We start from the raw sequence: 19,421 nt of genomic DNA on the forward strand, positions 1-19,421 counted from the left end.
CAGCCAAAAATACCTTCAATCCAACAAACCCCATATAAAAAAAACAAGACGCTAAAACATAAAGGAAAATCAAGAATTCCAAAAATTCACAACTAAAGATTCCAATTTTGAGGGATTTCTACCATGAATAACTTCAATCGAGCAAAGCCCGTATCAAGAACTACAAGCTAAAACATCAAGGTAAATCAAGAATCTCAAAAAAGCACAGCTAAAGATTTCAAATTTGAGGAATTCCAACCAATAATCAAGCAAAACCCATATCCAAAACTACAAGCCAAACCATAAAAGAAAATCAAAAATCTCAAAAATTTAAAGCTAAAGATTCCAACTTTAAGGAATTCCAACCAATAATATCTTCAATCCAACAAAACCCATATCATAAACAGCAAGCTAAACCATAAAAGTAAATCAAAAATCTCAAAACATCACAGCAAAAGATTCCAACTTTAAGGAATGCAACCAATTATAACTTCAATCCAACAAAACCAATATAAAAAACCTACAAGCTAAACCATAAAAGAAAATGAACTACAACAAACTAAATGTAATCACCTAATTAACAAATGACGAATAAAAAAAATTAAAATTTAGTTTTAGGTTTAAGCCCTAACCTCTTAAAAATGAATAATAGTCCAAAAGCTCCACATGACGGCGGCGGTTGACTAACGGAGGACTGAGAGACGGTGGTGGGACGGTGGTGGGACGGCGATGGGATGGACGGATTTAGAGAGAAGGCAGAGAGAAATAGAGAGTTTAGAGAGAGAGAGAAAACTGAAAAAAATACGTTCTGTGTTGAACATATTTAACAAAAAGCGACGGACAGAGTTTCTAAGTCCGTCGTTTTTTTAAAAATATTTGACCGCCATTTTGACCAAAAAGCGACGGACAAAGCGACACCGTCCGTCGCTATTTTAAATATGTTGACCAAATATTTTGACCAGTAGCGACAGACTTAGCGACCCAATCCGTCACTACGTTAAAAAAAAAACAAGCGACGGACGGCGTTTTAATATTTAATTTATAAATAATTATTTTTTAATAAAATATATAAAATATTTATATAAAAATAATATTTAATTTTAGTGGAAAAATCTGCCAAAATAAGCGACGGACTAGGCGTCACCGTCCGTCGCTCCTATTAAAAAAAAAAATTAAAATAAAAAAAAATGACGGACAGCGTCGTTTTATCCGTCGCATTTTATTTGCGACGCAGTCCGTCGCTTTGTGTTCTGTCGTTTTTTGGCAGTTTTTTAGTAGTGAAAGATGTGATCGATATTTTGGTGCAAGTGAATTGCTATTTGTATTAGATATGACAAAGATAACAATCTATATATGTGTATAGGTAAATGTTATTTAGATCTTATAAATATCAATAATTTAAAAGGTAACTGACATCTCCAATTGTTGGTTCAGGAAAGGACGCAAGTTTGTATACTCTCTTCTGTTGAGGAAGTGAATATCACCCACTTACGTTTTCCAAATTATTGATTTGTTCAATCTATACTCCTTGCTTTTCCTTCCTGTTTGTTTGGATGATATTAAGGTTTACGCAAATTTAATTCATATCATTGTAATTTTTTTACATTTTCAGGCGGGAAGTGTCTTTGCTAGCTGGAGTATTCTGCTAGATTGAGTCCAGATATATTGATCAAAATAATTAAATTGAAAAAGACAAAAAATCTAATAGTTGTTGACTTGATTTTTAATTAAATTAATTATTATGACTAACTACGTAAAGTATGTACAATGAACTTGCTGTAAATTTTACTCCTGCTGACTTTAACCTCTAGGGAATATTCTATTTGAGATATTTTTTAATGTTGTTGACTTGTTGTTGATTAAATTTTGAAGTTGGATGGCAAGAGGTATATAACTATGGTAATCCATGATTTTGTTTGTATATAATAGGAGTAATACTTTTTACAATATGTTTTCATCACCTTTATTTCACTTTAAAGGTAATATTCATACTTCTTTTCTTTTTTCCAGTGAAGGGGAGCCTCGGAGTAACCGGTAAAGTTGCTGCCATGTGACCAGGAGGTCACGGGTTCAAGCCTTGAAAACAGTCTCTGGCAGAAATGCAAGGTAAGACTGCGTATAATAGACCCTTGTGGTCGAATCCTTCCTTGAACCCTACGCATAGCCAGAACTTTAGTGCACCGAGTTGCCCTTTTATTCATATTTTTTTCAGTAGTCCTTATCTTTAAAAGCAATCCTCAGGAAAATTTGAAGTATCTTTTTTAATACTTTGGTTGCTTTCTTCCCTTCCTTTTTCACTTTGGATTTATAGTTAGTAACTTTTGAGAATTTATATGATAATCAGGTACATTTTTCTTTCTAATGCTTTATCATTTTTTTTCTTTGGTTATTTATTTTGAGTTAAAAGTGATATTGAAAGAGTAAAGAAGAAAGTTTGATTGATGTGACAAGCTATCAACGTGACTGAATTTCTTAAAGATAATGGAGGTATTGGAAGAAAAACAAATCTTTAAGGCCTTTACCTAATATCCATTATTTACCTTTATGACGTTGATTCCAATTTAAAGTTAATTAGTATCGCGATTATGAGCATAATAAAGAGAAAATAAACAATGATAGGAGGGTGATTAATTGATAAACAAACTCGAGAAAATAACTTATGAGGTTCAATAAACTGATGGAAGATAATTAATCATTTATTTGTTATTCCTCATTTTTAATTTCATAGGGTAGAATAAGGTTCAATTAGAAGAAAAAGAAAATGTTTTCTCATCACTTTGTTAATAGAATGTTTCTATAAAAATGACTTTTAATCAAAATGTATGTACCCATCTCATACACTTCTATACGGATTATGAGGAAAAAGGTATATTCCACCTAAGATGAGAATTTCTCAAAAAGGTGTACCATGTAAATTTTAGATATTCACATCAAATTTTGAATTTTCTTTATCTTTGAGTTCTATAGCATTAGAAATTATTTAAATATTCTATTTTAATTATACTATTCTATACAACTTCAAGTTATTCCTCTACATCTAACACGATAAAGGAAAAAAGACAACTAAATACATAATCGAAATGCAATTCCGCAACTTGAGTCAAGTTTTTGCTTCTCTTTTTTTTTCATGGTTACTTTCTTATTTTATAACAAAAGAAGAAGTTTGAGGCAAAGGTTTTTTTACATATACTTCATGTCTTTCTTTGTGATTGAATATATATATATATATATATGAGGGGGAGACTAATTCATTATTTTAGTAGCCTTATAATCGAGTCGAATTTCCTCATATTCATGCTCCTAAATATTTTCCCTTCATCACTTGTAAGTAATAAAAATAAGAACAAAAATATCCCTAATATTTAAAAACAAAACTAGAAGACAAGAAAAAATTTACAAGGCAAAAGAAATTTGCTAGACACATGTTATGTCCTATAAGGCATAAGCCCAATTTTAGAATATTATATGTTAAAAAGTTTATACACTAAACTTATGCCTTATAAAGCATAATTTGTGCCTAGCGAACATTTTCTTTTTAATATTAAGGTTGAATATTTGCCTTGAAAATTAAATATTATTGAACTTATACCCAAGATAAATATTCTTTAAAAAAGTTTGCATAACAAATTTAAGTCATAGTTAAAGATATCTTTAGCAATAAATTTTCATTAAATAAGAACAAGAGACAAAATTAAGGTGCCATTTGACCACAAATATATTTGAAAAAACTTGAAAACTAATGTTTACTTTCATTAATTGACAAATATATTTGGGAAAGATCTCATGTTCCCAAATTCTACAAAAAAAAAATAATTAGAATTTGGGCTAGTATTTTAAACTTTTAAAAATTTAAAAATTATCCAAATTTTCTATATTTTATAAAAACACCATCATATATTAATCTCAATTAATACCTATCAACAAACAGCTCCACTATAATATCAGCTCGCTGGAAAGATATTGTTCGTAGAATGTAGAAAGATTATATGAAAGAATAGCTCGTTACTACCTCCTTCTAAATCATTGTTTTTAATGTATTGTTGAATCAGTGACAAGTTTGAGTTATAATTTGAGTGACAAGTTTGAGAAAAAAGAACAACTTATTTTTAATGGGTTATAATTTATCATGAATCAGTGACAAGTTTGAATCAACGATTATAGTATTACTCTTGCCCATATTATTATTTTTCTTATCATTGATTGTTATCAATTATGACTCGTAGCGGAGTTAACGCTAAGCTAGAGGATTGGAGACAAACATTGGAGTCTAAAGGATTTAAGCTGAGTAGGACCAAGACAGAATACTTAGAGTGCAAGTTCAGTGAGACACCTCAGGAGGTTGGCACGAAAGTTAGGCTTGGTGACCAGGCCATCCAAAAGAAAAGTAGTTTCAAGTACCTTGGGTCTATTATGCAAGGCAGCGGGGAGATTGACGATGATGTCACACATCATATTAGGGCAGGGTGAATGAAATGGAGGCTCGCTTTCGGTGTGCTATGTGACAAGAAAGTGCCTCCACAACTTAAGGGCAAGTTCAACAAAGTGGTGGTTAGACCGACTATGTTATACGGGGCAGAGTGTTTGCCAGTTAAGGTATCTCATGTTCAAAAGATGAAAGTTGCTGAAATGAGAATGTTGAGATGGATGTGTGGGCATACCAGGAGTGACATGATTAGGAATGAGGCTATTCGGGATAAGGTAGGAGTGGCCTCGATGGATGACAATATACGGGAAATGCGACTAAGATGGTTTGGGCATTGTGAAGAGGAGAGACACAGATGCCCCAGTGCGGAGGTGTGAAAGGTTAGCCATGGATGATTTCAGAAAAGGTAGGGGTAGGCCGAAGAAATATTGGGGAGAGGTAATTAGACAGGACATGACGCAATTATAACTTATCGAGGACATGACCTTAGATAGGAGGGTGTGGAGGACACATATTAGGGTAGAAGGCTAGTTCATAGTCTCATTATTCTTCCTTATTAGTAGGCGTATTAGCGCACTATAATTCTCTGTGGTCTGATGTCTATTATTATTTATTACTTTCATTACTTTCTGTACTTTGATTGCTCTATCTTATCTGGGTTGCTTTCGTTACTTGCTTTTCCATATCGTTTTGAACTTCTTATTCTTATCTAACTTCTTTTTTGATTTTACTGAGCTAAGGGTCTTTCGGAAACAGCCGTCCTACCTTGGTAGGAGTCAGGTCTGCGTACACTTTACCCTTTCCAGACCCCATGTTGTGGGATTTCACTGGATCGTTATTGTTTTTGTTGTTGTTGATTGTTATCAATTATGTTATAAGATTATTTTTTAACGGAACATATTCAGTATAAAATAATATACAAACTTATGGTAATTTTAATAATTTTTAAAACTTATGGGTATAAATTATTATTTTTAAAAAAGCCAAATATTTCTCCCAAAATATAGATAAAAGGGTTAAAAATGCTCTTAAGGTATCATAAATGAGTTCAAAATGTCCTAAAAAAATGTTGAGGACATTTTTGATTTAATATGTGAAAGGAGGGCATTTTAAAATAATTTATGATACGTTAAAAATATTTTTAACCTTTTTCTCCAAAATATATGGTCAAACGCATAATAAAACTTTACCCAAAAATAATTTGTCAAAAATATTTGAAAATTTGTAGGTAAACGTTAACACCAATTTGAAGAGCAAAAATTTGAAGTCCTTTGGTAGGGTGCAATATCGGGCCGAAAAAAATTTGAAAATGAGCCCAAAACCTTTGTTGCCCCGAGAAAAATCAGCAGCCCAATTCAGCGCTTCTTTTCTTATTCTCCAAGCCTTGGCCAATTTACAAGATCATATCAGCTCTTTGGTTTCAAATCATCAGCTGTTGCTTTTGTTTTTGTAATCAGGACTGCGTTTTCAGTCTCTAATGGCGTCTAAGGCACCAATAGATGTTCCTCCAAAGGGTGGGTTTAGCTTTGATTTGTGCAGAAGGAATGAGATGCTGGTGAATAAAGGAATTCGGTCTCCTTCTTTCCTTAAGACTGGTACTACCATCGTTGGCTTAATTTTTCAGGTACACCAGATGTTCCCTTTTTTTAAAAAAAATTTTTTTTGGGTCTTAACTGCTTATTATGCTATACCTCTTAGTCATATCACTGGATACCGCGTAGGTAAACCGTTATACTATGAAGCTAAAAGGGGAATCGTATTGTTTGTTTGGTTGAATTAAAAAAAAGCATTAAATTTGTATGCACTGTTGCGATCTCATCGTGGAATAGCTCTTTTCCTCTTTCCCTTGTCTATTTTGAGAACTTGAGCCTTGATGCTCATGTTTTTGACACTTACAAGATCGTTTCTCTCATATGAGTTTGGCCTAGCACCAATTAGGCTTTTCAATGCGACAAAACATCAACTCAAGACGTGCAAATGAGAAAATCATCCTTTCTTTACCATTCTCAAAAAGAGAAATGAAAAGAGAAAACCGAAGAAGCTACACAAGCCACATAAAATTTTTGAGTCATCAATGAGATTCACATAAGGACTTATTATCAATGGTTCTCTAACTGCAAGAATGGAATGGAGATAATAGTAGATCAGGGATTCGGGTCCTAGTAGAAATAATGAGAAAAGGTGGATGATCTCTTTCAATATATCTAAACTCTGGTGGACAAAGTTATTTGGTATCGATAGTGGTGGGGGTTGCAAGTGGCGGAATGGTCCAGGTGCAGGCAAGCTGGTCCAAACCTTAAATGCAGGACGGAAAAAAGGAAAACCAAAGTCATGTTATAGGCACAGGCTGTTAGCATTTGCCTACTGTATTTTCATCGAGATGAAGATTTTTATGCAGAATTGTTTTTTGATTTAAGGGAGAAAAAGACATTTGGTTTGGGTCATTTGCTTTGCAGTACAACATGGAGAACATTTCAGGATCTCTTCATTTAGTTGGGAAAGAGATCATTTCAGGCCAAAGGCATTTGAGTAGTGTGGTTAATGATTCTTTAACTAGTTGTTTGCTTTCATTTGTTTGGACAAGATTTCTATGGTTTTGCTAACTACATGAGAGAGTTATTTCATTGCTTTTGAAGTTTCTTAAGATAGAAACCCTCATATGCATTAGATTGTATGTGCTGAAATAGATTTCATAGGTTGTATGTCTAGCCTGAATATTCTGCTTCTGGTATGGAAGCATATGTTAAAAGGATTTTTCTGTCAGGAAACTGTGCAAGCAAAACAACTTTACCTTACCATCAAAAACTTGTCTTTCTTGATTAGAGATCCTTTGACAAATTTGGAGTAAAATGGGAAAGAAAAGAGAAAAAAAGTGTTTTATTTTAGGCATGGGGAGTATTGTGTGCCAATCATTTTGAAGGATTCAAAATGTTGGCTACCACTGGAAGGTATCGTCTTTCATTTAACACCTACACCCTTGTTTTGAGGGACACGAAGAGGAGATGAAGAAATAAAGTTTCTTAGTACACCAAGAAAATATTGGATTTGTGACTTAGGATTTCTTCTTGTCTTTCCTTCCCCTTCCCTTACTTCATTTTTCTTTGAAGTATGGAGTTCATAATGCCCTACTGAGTTTGATAAATAAATACTAGAGAACTCTGCCTATATTTTCCCTTGGAGTCCTTTGAAGGAAATGTTTGACAAACTTTCACCAAGTTATTTGTGGGATGAATAGAACCATGATTTTGAAACTAGGATTTTTTTTGAATCTGAATAGAACCATAAATTTGATCATTCATTATCGTTGATCTTCCCAACCTTCATTAGCAGATGTAAGTATATCCATGCCAAGACAGTTAACCTATATCAGTTGTTAAAAAGTACAATTCAGGGTGTGTTTGGTATGGAGGAAAATGTTTTTCAATATTCTCATGTTCGGTTGGTCAAAAAATTTTGAAAACATTTTTTCTAGGAAAATAAGTACCTTAAAATGAGTTCTACAAGTGGCATTCCACATTGATTTTTTCCTCCTCACTCTCCAACACACATCATCACCCCCACCCTTGTAGATCCTTCAACCTAATTAATTGCAAAGAGAATCACAATATATGAAAGGTGATGTTTGGTGGTAGAGAGGATTTTTTCTTTGGAAGGTAGATCCTCAGCTGATCCAATTGCCAACACCTAAGTAAAATGTGACATGGAAGGTAATAGAGAAATAATAGGCCCAAAGAAGTTGATCTCAAAATTGGGCCATACACAGCATCTCAAGTGATTTTTAATCACTTAAATAAGCCACAATCTTTTGGATTTTTTCGATCCGGTGCTGAAGAATCCAGTTGAAACAATGGTCATCTAGAATTTTACACCCCAACATCAAGCGACAAAGAAGTTACACATGCAACTCCAAATACTCAAAAAAAATCACCAAAAAAGATCCCACGGGAACTCACGGAAAAGAGACAATTAATGACATGGTAATTGCAACAATTGGGGAAATCCTTTGGAGGGGGAAAATTCAGAAGAAAACTAGCATGAGTCGTTGTCTATGATTGAAGGTGCAAATTTTCTAGATTGGGTGGTGGAAGATGCAAAACCTATACAACAAGAACAAAACCTTCTTCTGAACAAAGAGATAGGTGCATCAGCCTGGGTCCATTAAAACTTGCTGAAATTGGGATATTTTTTGGATGGACTTCCAAGAGCACGAGCGGGAAGCTTTGGAATTGCTAATCCAAACTGTTAGCAACCGACAGGCTACTAATATGACCTTAGGAGTACTTGCCAAAAGACCATGATATAAAGGAACTCATGAACTCAAAGGTCTCACTAATTTTGATGTTAATCTCAAAAGTGAGGGGAAGAGGAGTAGGGGAAGGGTGGAAATTGTTCTTAATGAGAATAAATCCGATTTCTTGAAATGTGAGGGGTTTCAAAAACAGAGATAAAAGGAGGGTTAGCAGCAGTGTTATCAAAGGCGAAAAGCACAAAAAAGCTCTAAGGTCCATTGGGGCTTTAAGCGCAGAGCGCAAATAAAGTGTGGGATTTAATGAAAAAAAGCGCAAAGGGAGAAAAAGATACAAATATATATGATTAGTCCAAGAGCTATAATTATAAACATGAATGACAAATATATGACCAAAGAAGTTGAAAAAAAGGTACAATAAAGTGCAATATCAATTGTATAGTGCCACTTCTTCAAAAGAGGCTTATTGTCAAGGAAAAGTATGTCTTAGAACCGTGATGACCACACTGAAGCGTACATAAAGCGAGGCGAAGCGCTAAACATGTTTTGAGCCTCGCTTCAGGGCTTAAGCGCGCCTTTGACAACACTGATCAGCAGTTTAATTCACAACTGGAAGGCAGACATCATTTGCCTTCAGGAAACAAAATTAGAAGGGGAAGTGAGGAATACCATAAAGGAGATTTGGGGAGGGAGATAGGTTTGATTTGTCTGCCTTAAAGCTAGAGGTTTTTGAGGGGCTATTATAATGTTATGGGACAAGTAAGGTGTGGAGAGGGGAAGTTTTGGAGATTGGTGCATATACTCTCACTTGCAAGTTTGTGGCACTTTTGCAAGATTTTGAGAATCACATAATGGGTGTATATGCACCAAATTGTACATATGAAAGGAGTAAAGTGTGGGAGGAGATAGTAGAAATTAGGGGGTTGATGGAGGGTCCTTGGGTAGTTTGGGGAGATATTAACATCACAAGATACCCCTCCAAAAAATCAAATTGCACAAGAAAACTTCAACACTGGAAGAATTTTCACATTGTATTGAAGATCTGGACTTTATAGATCTTTCAAACGGTTCATACACATGATTCAAGTGAGATAATTATGGAATTTCTTCAAGAATAGACAAAAAATTTTCTCCAAAGAATGGGATGATAGATTCAGGAATATCAAACAAAGCATACTTGAAAGATTTTGTTCTGATCATTGCCCGATTTGCCTGCAACGTGGTATCTGGGAGTACAACAAATCTTATTTCAAATTTGAAAATTTGTGGCTGAATACTGAAGACTTTGTAGACAGAATTAAGAGACAGTGGACATCTTTTGAATTTACTATGAAACCTGACTATATTCTTTCTTGCAAACTCAAAGCCGATAAGACAAAATTAAAGGACTGGAGCAGGAGCAACCAAGGGAATCTGGGCATACAAAAAATTTAAATTCTTAATATCTTGCTTCTTTTGATTCTATACACAAACCAAAGCTCTCACTAAAGAAGAATCAACACAAAAGGCATCTCTTTTGATGGAATACGAAGAACACATTAAGAATGAAGAAGTGGCATGGAGGCAAAGATCTAGAGTTCTCTGGCTAAAGGAAGGAGATAAAAACACCAGCTTTTCCACAAAGTGGCTATGCACATCAGTCAGCTGGAGATTCAAAGGGGAACTGTGGAAGAGCCTAGCATAATCAAGAAGGAAATTACTGATTTCTACCAGAAATTGTACACAAAAACAGAAAATTGGAGACCTTCCTACAATCTACTTAACAATCCAACCATTTCTGACGAGGAAAAGTAGTCCTTACGAAGGAATTTTAATGAGAAAGAGGTCTTTGAATGTCTGAAGATGTGTGCCATGGATAAAGCCACTGGTCCTGATGGTTTCACCTTGATTATTTTTATCAAATGCCAGGAAGTTGTGAAACAAGGCATCATGGATATTTTGCACAATTTCCATACACATGAATTTTTGAGAAGAGCTACAATGCCACATTGCCACCTGCATGGCCTTAATACCAACAAAGAAAGGAGAAAAGGAATTAAAAGACTTCATACCCATAAGATTGATAGGCAGTATGTATAAGATTTTGAGCCCGTTTGAATGGGCTTAAAAAAAGTAACTTTTATGTATGAAGTGCTTTTAGAACTTTAAAGTGCTGAAAGTTATTTTTATAAATAAGCAGTTGAGTGTTTGGATAAAAGTGCTTAAATGAGGAAAATTACGTGAATTTTAGGGTTAAAAGAATAAAAAGGGTAGTTTGGGAATTTAGTTAAAATATAAGGGATATAAAAGTAATTTTCATGGTCAAAGAAAATGACTTTAAGCACTTAGAAAAAAAAAGTTAGGAATCCTAACTTTTCATTTTTGACTGACTTTAAGAACTTTCTGGCTTAAAGTTAGCATTAGGCAAACACGTCCAAAAGCTGAAAAGGGGCTTTAAGTTGGTTTTGACCAACTTAAAGCCAATCCAAACTGGCTCTTTGTCCAAGGTGTTGATAGAAAGATTGAAAAATAGGTTGATAAGTTGGTAGACTTCCAACAAATGGCCTTTATTATGGGGAGAAAAATAATGTATGCAGTGTTGTTTTCTAATGAAGCAGTAGATACCTGAATCAAATAGGAGAAGTCAGGGATCTTGTCTAAGGTATACATTGAGAAAGCATATGACCATGTTAATTGGAAGTTTCTCCTCAAGGTTTTAACATGTATGGGGTTTGGGGAGAAATGGATCAAATAGGTTGGATATTGTACGTCAACAGTGAAATTCTCAGTCTTGATAAATGGATGACCCGGAGATTTTTTCTGTGCATAGAGAGTTTTAAGACAAGGTGACCCTCTTATCTTCTTTTCTTTTCATTCTAGCGATGGAAGTTCCAAATAATATGATCAAAATTGCTAAAGCAACCGGAAGACTCAGGATTTGAAATGGCCAGCAATTCAGAGATTAGGGAAGAAGTCACACACCTCTAATATGTCGCTGACACACTAAATTTCTGTGATGCAGAAGGACCAACACTGAGTACTTAGGACTATTTTTGTTATGTTTGAGGGCATGTCAAGGCTACATATCAATGGGAGAAAAAGTCATTTGTATCCTATCCACACAATGCCTAATATGGAACTTCTGCCTCAGGTTTTGGTATGAGAAGTAGGTACACTGCCAACTACATACCTAGGAATGTCTTTGGGAACCAAATCAAAATCCAAAGAGATTTAGGATTCATGAAATGAGAAGTGCGAAAAGAAACTGACAGGGAAGAAGGCTCAATACTTATTCTTTGTTTTTTTTTGGGGGGTGGGGTGGGGGTGGGGGGTGGGGGGGGGCGTTATCTCTTTCATTAATCCAGTGCTTGATACAATGCCAGTTTATATGATGTCTCTATTCCCCCTTCCAGATGGGGTTATTCAGAGGATTGATAGGATTAGGAGGGATTTTCTGTGGAATGGAAATAAGGAGGAAAAAGGGTTCCATTTAGTTAAATGGTGCAACGTGATGCATGGGAAGAAACAGGGTGGGTTAGGCATCAGGAATTTAAAATGGCAAAGTTATGCTCTCAAACTGAAAAGGCTGTGGAGATACTCCCAGGATTCTCAAACTTACCGGGTTACCGGGTAGACATAATAAGAGCTAAATATGGTCCGGATAACAAGTGGATAACAAAGGAAGTAAATTCACCTTATGGATATCCAGAAGAACAATTTGGCCTCTGATGAAGGCTCACACCAGTATCAGGGTATTTAATGGCTGCAATACATCTTTTTGGAGGGAACAATGGCTTGCCAATTCTTGTCTAAAGGATCTTTTTCCAAACCTTTATTCCCTGGATCTACAGCAAGAGAAAACAGTAGATGGAGCATTAGCAGAGTTGTGTACATTCAGAAGAAATCTAAATGATTGGGAAGTGGATACATTGGTAGAGTTGTATAGAACACGGGAAGGATTCAAAGGTACACAGGAGAGATATGATAGACTTTTGTGGCAAGTACACGGTGCGGAAGTTTCAGGGTTTGCTCAAGCTTCTTAGCAGAGACATGCAGCAAGTGGACAACTGGCCATGGAAGAACATCTGGAAAGTTAAAATACCCTACAAGGTAGCATGTTTTAGTTGGTTGTTAACCATGGAAGTGGTGCTGACTCATGTAAATCTTTGAAAGAGAAAAATCAACCTTTGCTCAAAGTGCTACATGTGTGGTGAAGAAGCTGAGACAGTCAGCTATCTTATTTCTAAACTGTAGGATCGGAGACATGCTATGGAAGATCTTCATTAATCTTAGTGGTATTGTTTGGAAAATGCCAAGTAAGATTACTGAGGTCTTGCTCAGCTGGGAAGAAGCAGGTGTAGGATTGCCATACAAAGATAGATGGTGGATTGTCCCAACTTGCGTTTGGTTGACAATCTACAAAGAGAGAGATTTCAGATGTTTTGAAGACAGTAGCAGTTCAGAGGATTAGGTTGAATTGCTTTAGACTTCTCTTTTTTTGATCTAACCAGAAATACATAGAAGATATTGTTTCAACTAAAGACACCATAGTTTTTGTTAAGGTTTCCGGAGCAGTTTTCTTCTTTTTCACTTGTAACTATGGTTCAGCACAACCTAAGTGCTATTTTGATAAATATATACAAAATGTTGCCTTCTCAAAAAAAAAAAAAGCCAACTCAGATATGAGGTTTCTTATTAATATATGGCCATGGCATGGATGTTATGGAAAGCAGAGCGAGCTATCAAGAGTCAAGCATGTTTGTAGCTAATGTTTATAATTATGTTCTACTGTTAATTTTTTCCAATTGGAATATTTTATGAGTAGCTCAGCAAAAAATAGGATGAAACTTGTTTCATCGATATGATAGATATACTTGCAAGCGTTGAGTTTAGTATGAATTTGCGGCAGAAGTAGCTCCGCTCCATGCTAAACTTCAAGAAAAGAATGGATTGGGCTGTCCACTAATTCTAGAGCTTACCTCTCATCCAGGGAAGTGTGCTTTTACAGATTAAGAGGTGAGTAAAGAAGGGTGTGGTTTGACTTCTCAGCCACGGGAACAAGAATCCTCCAAAACTCGTTGCATCACTTTGCAATTACAACCACAACAAAGCCACCACCCTCAGTCTTTAGTGATAGAGGCAACAGCTATTAGCTTGAGGCTATCTTCCATAAAGAATTAGGAACCATATACATAGCTAACTGCATTGCTGAGTGCCATTTGTCAAAAAAATCTTTGCTATTCTTACATGGTTTTCTTTCTTTTTCTCCTCTTCACAGTATCTTAGATACATCTGCATGTTCATTTTTTTTAGTTTAAGGGTGATGTAGCTTTAATGAATGAATGTGTGATTGATTATCCATGGGATGTTGCACAAGGGATCAGCAGACTCAGGAAGCTATGTCTTCTATACATCTTTAAATCTTTTGAGGAAAATGTGGCCTTTAAGAGTATCCATGATTGGTGCATGTTTTACCACCAGACTTTGCAAGTGATTCTTATGTAACAGCTTAAGAATATCTCTTGTATTCCAGGATGGCGTCATTCTTGGAGCAGACACAAGAGCCACTGAAGGACCGATCGTTGCTGATAAGAACTGTGAGAAGATTCATTACATGGCCCCAAACATATATTGTTGTGGAGCAGGAACAGCTGCTGATACTGAGGCAGTAACTGGTAGTTTGAGTTTGATATTCATGTATTTCCGTTTGCAATAATAACATCTCTTTCAAGTTTCAAATCCTACTCTTCTCTCTCATACCTTAAGTAGCAACTGCTATTTTGTAGACATGGTCAGTTCCCAACTGAAGCTTCACAGGTATCACACTGGTCGTGAATCCAGGGTTGTGACAGCTCTCACTCTTTTGAAGTCTCATCTTTTCAGGTGAAACATATATTTTAATGTATAATTACATCTTTACGTGCAATTAAATTGCTAACACAGAGGCTTAACTATGCTCTCTTAACCAGCTACCAGGGGCACGTCTCAGCTGCTTTGGTCCTTGGTGGGGTTGATGTCACAGGGCCACATCTCCATACTGTGAGTGTCTTGTGTTTGATTCACCTTAGTATATTCTTATTTTTTCCATTGTTAAAATCTTGAAATGTTGCTGGTTAATGGCCTCTTAGATTTATCCACATGGATCAACTGATACTCTGCCATATGCTACAATGGGCTCTGGTTCCCTTGCAGCTATGGCTATCTTTGAGTCAAAATACCGTGAAGGGTTAAGTGTAAGTTCATTTGCTGCAGCTATGTTTAGTCCACTGAATCTGGCCTCTATTTTACATTGTAAATTATTAAAATGTTGAGATGGAATTTTGGTGCAGAAAGAGGAAGGCATAAAGCTAGTAGCGGAAGCCATATTGTCTGGGGTGTTCAATGATCTTGGTAGTGGAAGTAATGTTGATGTCTGTGTGATAACAAAGGTCTAATCTCCTTTAGCAATCAACGACAAATTTTTCATCTTGTTATACATGAATCCATGTTCTATTTTGCTCGTATTTCAACTCCAATGCTGATTTGTTAGGGTCACACGGAGTACTTAAGGAATCATATGTCTCCTAATCCCCGGACCTATCCACAGAAGGGTTACTCATTCCCTAAAAAGACTGGTTAGTATTCTCATACTTGTCAACGCCCAATATTATAAATGAGGAATACCTTGTTAAAATATATAAGTTAAGTGTCTGCAAAATGCTTAGCTTTCAGCCTGGACTTTACTTATGTGGTTAATTGAATTGTGCTTACAGAAGTTCTTCTTACAAAGATTATACCATTGAGAGAGATGGTAGAGGTGATTGAAGGTGAAGATGCTATGGAAGAATAACTATATTGCAATGATGAGTTCCATTCTTTGAAGGAGTGTTGCATTCTCAAACAATTTCCAGAGTATCAAGTGTTTGTAATTTTCTTAGTGACATGCTCCATCGACGTTATTAGATATAGCTTTCAAAGTAATTGTTGCTGGAGAATGAAACAAGTCGCTTGGTCTGAATGAAGGATTTTGTAGTTTGTTTGTGTTGCTATGCTGCTTTCAATAGTTTACCTAGCAGTGGAAGTCAGTTTTTTTTGGTCGTTTGGAAGAGATGTTTGCCTGGTGCTTGCGAAGTAAAGAATATATATGTCGTAAATTATGTCGAAAGGAACCCCAGGAAAATTTAGGCATACCATGTCATGGTTTTTTTATTGATAAAAATACATATTGTTGGTCCCACACCATTATAACTTCTCCTCGCTTCTCCAACCCCACCTTCCATTTACCCATCCCCTTTTAAAATAGAGTACTTTGTATTTATTAAAATTTATTTAAACATATCTGCACAAATCTATATCTATTCTATATATTATATATAATTAAAAGGAGAGGATACAACCTCCATATAAAGCCATTTGGCATCTTATGAAATTTTCTTTAGTTATTAGTTAATAATTTTTCTAACATTATAAAAATATTATATCGGAAAAATAATAATTTTGAATATGATATTTGAACTTTCACATCCTAAACCAAAACATTCAATTATAATAAAAAAAAATGAAAATGACCAAAAGAAAATAAAATACGTAAAAGTTTGAAGCTCATTTAGGCAAAAAAAATAAAAAATAAAAAATGTAAAAGATGATACAATTTAATCTTTACCAACTCCTAATATAGCTTCACTACATCTCACTTTCAAAATAAATTTAAAATAAATTATTATTACACATTGATTAAATTGAAATAATTTGATTACACTAAAGCACACGTATATTTTCATTTAAAAACTAGTTTTTTTTTACAAAATAATTAAACTATTTATAAATCTTTAAATATTCAACCAATTATTTTATTTATCAGTTATACATTATCAACATCTCCAACATCAAACCACGATTACACCCTGGCGAGGAAGGAGGCGAAGTCGGCGGTTTCGACGGCAAAAACAACAGCTTTTGAACGTCTTTAGGTTGAACTAGAAGAGAAAGGCGGGGATAGGAAATTGTTCGAGCTAGCCAGGGTGCGGGAGCGAAGGGCACGCGATGTGGATCAAATGAAGTGCATTAAGGACGAGCATGGAAAATTATTGTTAAAGGAGACCCTCATTAAACAGAGATGGCAGTCGTACTTCCATAAACTCTTGAACGAAGAAGGAGACAGAGAGATTGTGTTGGAAGATTTGGAACATACGGGGAGGCTTTACGATGTTGGGTGTTGCAGGAGTATGGGGAAGAGCGATCGGACCTGATGAGATTCTTGGGAGTTTTAGAAGAGCGCGAGCCCGGTAGGTTTGGAGTGGTTGACTAGGTTATTTAATGTCATTTTTAGGACAACAACGATGCCCGAAGAATGGAGGTCGAGCGTAATGATCCCTCTATACAAAAACAAGGGGGATATCCAGAGCTGCAACAACTATAGAGGTATCAAGCTTCTAAGTCATACTATGAAAGTGTGGGAAAGAGTAGTGGAGATGAGGGTTAGGAGAGGCGTGTCTATTTCAGAGAACCAGTTCAGATTTATGCCGGGACGCTCAACTACAGAAGCCATCCATCTTATGAGGAGACTGGTGGAGTAGTATAGGGAGAGGAAGAAGGACTTGCATATGGTATTCATCGATCTAGAAAAGGCTTACGATAAAGTTCCACAAGAGATACTATGGAGATGTTTGGAGGCTAAAGGTGTACCTATGGCGTACATTAGGGTGATCAAGGACATGTATGAGGGTGCCAAAATCAGGGTAAGGATAGTAGGAGGGGACTTAGAGCACTTCCCTGTTGTGATGGGGTTGCATCAAGGATCATCCCTAGTCCGTTTTTATTTGCCTTGGTGATGGATAGATTGACGCGATAAATTCAAGGTAAGGTGCCATGGTGTATGCTTTTGCGGATGACATAGTCCTGATCGATAAGACTCGTAGCGGACGCTAACCTTGGAGTCTAAAGAATTTAAGCTGAGTAGGACCAAGACAGAATACTTAGAGTGCAAGTTCAGTGAGACACCTCAGGAGGTTGGCGCGGAAGTTAGGCTTGGTGACCAGGCCATCCAAAAGAAAAGTAGTTTCAAGTACCTTGGGTCTATCATGCAAGGCAGCGAGGAGATTGACAGTGATGTCACACATCATATTGGGGCAGGATGGATGAAATGGAGGCTCGCTTTCGGTGTGCTATGTGACAAGAAGGTGCCACCACAACTTAAGAGCAAGTTCCACAAAGTGGTGGTTAGACCGGCTAGTTATATGGGGTGGAGTGTTGGCTAGTTAAGGTATATCACGTTCAAAAGATGAAAGTTGCTGAAATGAGAATGTTGAGATGGATGTGTGGGCATACCAGGAGTGACATGATTAGAAATGAGGCTATTCGAGACAAGGTAGGAGTGACCTCGGTGGAAGACAAGATGCGAAAAATGCAACTGAGATGGTTTGGGCATGTGAAGAGGAGAGATACAGATGCCCCAGTGCGGAGGTGTGAGAGGTTGGCCATGGATGATTTCAGAAGAGGTAGGGGTAGGCCGAAGAAATATTGGGGAGAGGTGATTAGATAGAAAAATGGCGCAGTTACAGCTTACTGAGGACATGACCTTAGATAGAAGGGTGTGGAGGACCCATATTAGGGTAGAATGCTAGTACATAGTCTCGTTATTCTTCCGTATTAGTAGGCGCATTAGCGCACTATAATTTCCTGTGTGGAGGACTCAGATTAGGATAAAAGGCTAGGTGACTTATCCTTACACCATAGTAGTTGTAGTTCTGCTCATTGTATTGCTGTTTATAGGTTTGAGGCCGTTGTACTTTGATTATCTTATTTATTTATAGTAGTTAATGCCTCTTTCTTACTTACTATTCTACCATGACTTTCTCACTTTTGATATTTCTTGTTTTCATCTTGTTTTCGATATGCTTGTCCCTATCTGACCTTTTATCTTATTTTCCTCTCTTGAGCCGAGGGTCTTTCAGAAACAACTGTCATACCTTTCAAGGTGGGGGTTAGGTCTGCGTACACTCTACCCTCTCCAGACCCCACATGGTGGGATTATACTGGGTTTGTTGTTGTTGCTGTTGTATACTCTTCAACAAAAAAAAAGTTTAAGAAATCACGTAAAAAATAAAAAATTTATAAAACAAATTAATTACTAACTCTAATATATTTCTACTACTGCTCATTTTATATTCAAATCCAAAAACATTCTGAATAACCAATAAACAAATGAAAAACAATAAATAAAAAAAACCAACAAAAAAGTTTATAAAATCACGTATATTGATAAAAATTTAAAAATTGAAACAATTTGATTAGAAAAATTATCAACAAAAATTATTTTATCGGAACAGAAATTTAAATTTAATATTTGAAAGTTAAAAGATTATATCGGAACAAACAATTTTAAATGTGATATTTGAAAGTTAAAATATTATATCGGAACAAAAAATTTTAAATTTGATATTTGGAAGTAATAAATAAATTTTATTGAAAAAATATATAAGATATTTAAAATTGTACATAGAAAATAATATATTATGCATGTATAATTATAAAATATATGTATATAATTTATCGGTTCGATTCGATTATTTTTTTGATTTTTTTAACAAAATCAAAACAAAATAAAATATTATCGATTTTTAAAAATGTAAAATAAATCAAATCAAACCCAAATAAAATCGATTTGGTTTGGTTTTTCAGGTCAGATAGGTTTTCATCCGAAACAGGAATACCTCTACTGCCAAATGTCGAAATTGCTAAATAATTAATTTAAAATTTAAAATTTGAATTTGAAAAGATAAGTAACTAATCTTATCCCTACAAAATAATTCACCC

General features: G+C 35.5%; 1 protein-coding gene across 1 annotated transcript; it reads left to right on the top strand.

Moving 5' to 3' along the window:
• Positions 1-5,800: 5,800 nt before the first annotated feature.
• LOC129882782 (proteasome subunit beta type-7-B-like) lies at positions 5,801-15,843 on the top strand. The gene is made up of 8 exons (XM_055957262.1): positions 5,801-6,026; positions 14,161-14,302; positions 14,414-14,510; positions 14,597-14,666; positions 14,756-14,860; positions 14,957-15,055; positions 15,157-15,241; positions 15,380-15,843. Exons 1-8 carry the CDS (start codon positions 5,880-5,882, stop codon positions 15,454-15,456), a joined length of 822 nt encoding a protein of 273 aa, XP_055813237.1. The 5' UTR covers positions 5,801-5,879; the 3' UTR covers positions 15,457-15,843.
• The last annotated feature ends 3,578 nt before the right edge of the window (positions 15,844-19,421 follow it).

The sequence above is a fragment of the Solanum dulcamara genome, chromosome 1, assembly GCF_947179165.1.
Source record: "Solanum dulcamara chromosome 1, daSolDulc1.2, whole genome shotgun sequence".
Classification (NCBI taxonomy): domain Eukaryota; kingdom Viridiplantae; phylum Streptophyta; class Magnoliopsida; order Solanales; family Solanaceae; genus Solanum; species Solanum dulcamara.

Coding starts and splice junctions, on each gene's coding strand:
- LOC129882782 (XM_055957262.1), top strand. CDS start 5,880: ATGGCGTCTAAGGCACCAATAGATGTTCCTCCAAAGGGTGGGTTTAGC. Junction 6,027..14,160: donor TCGTTGGCTTAATTTTTCAG/GTACACCAGATG, acceptor CTTGTATTCCAG/GATGGCGTCATTCTTGGAGC. Junction 15,056..15,156: donor ATGTCTGTGTGATAACAAAG/GTCTAATCTCCT, acceptor CTGATTTGTTAG/GGTCACACGGAGTACTTAAG.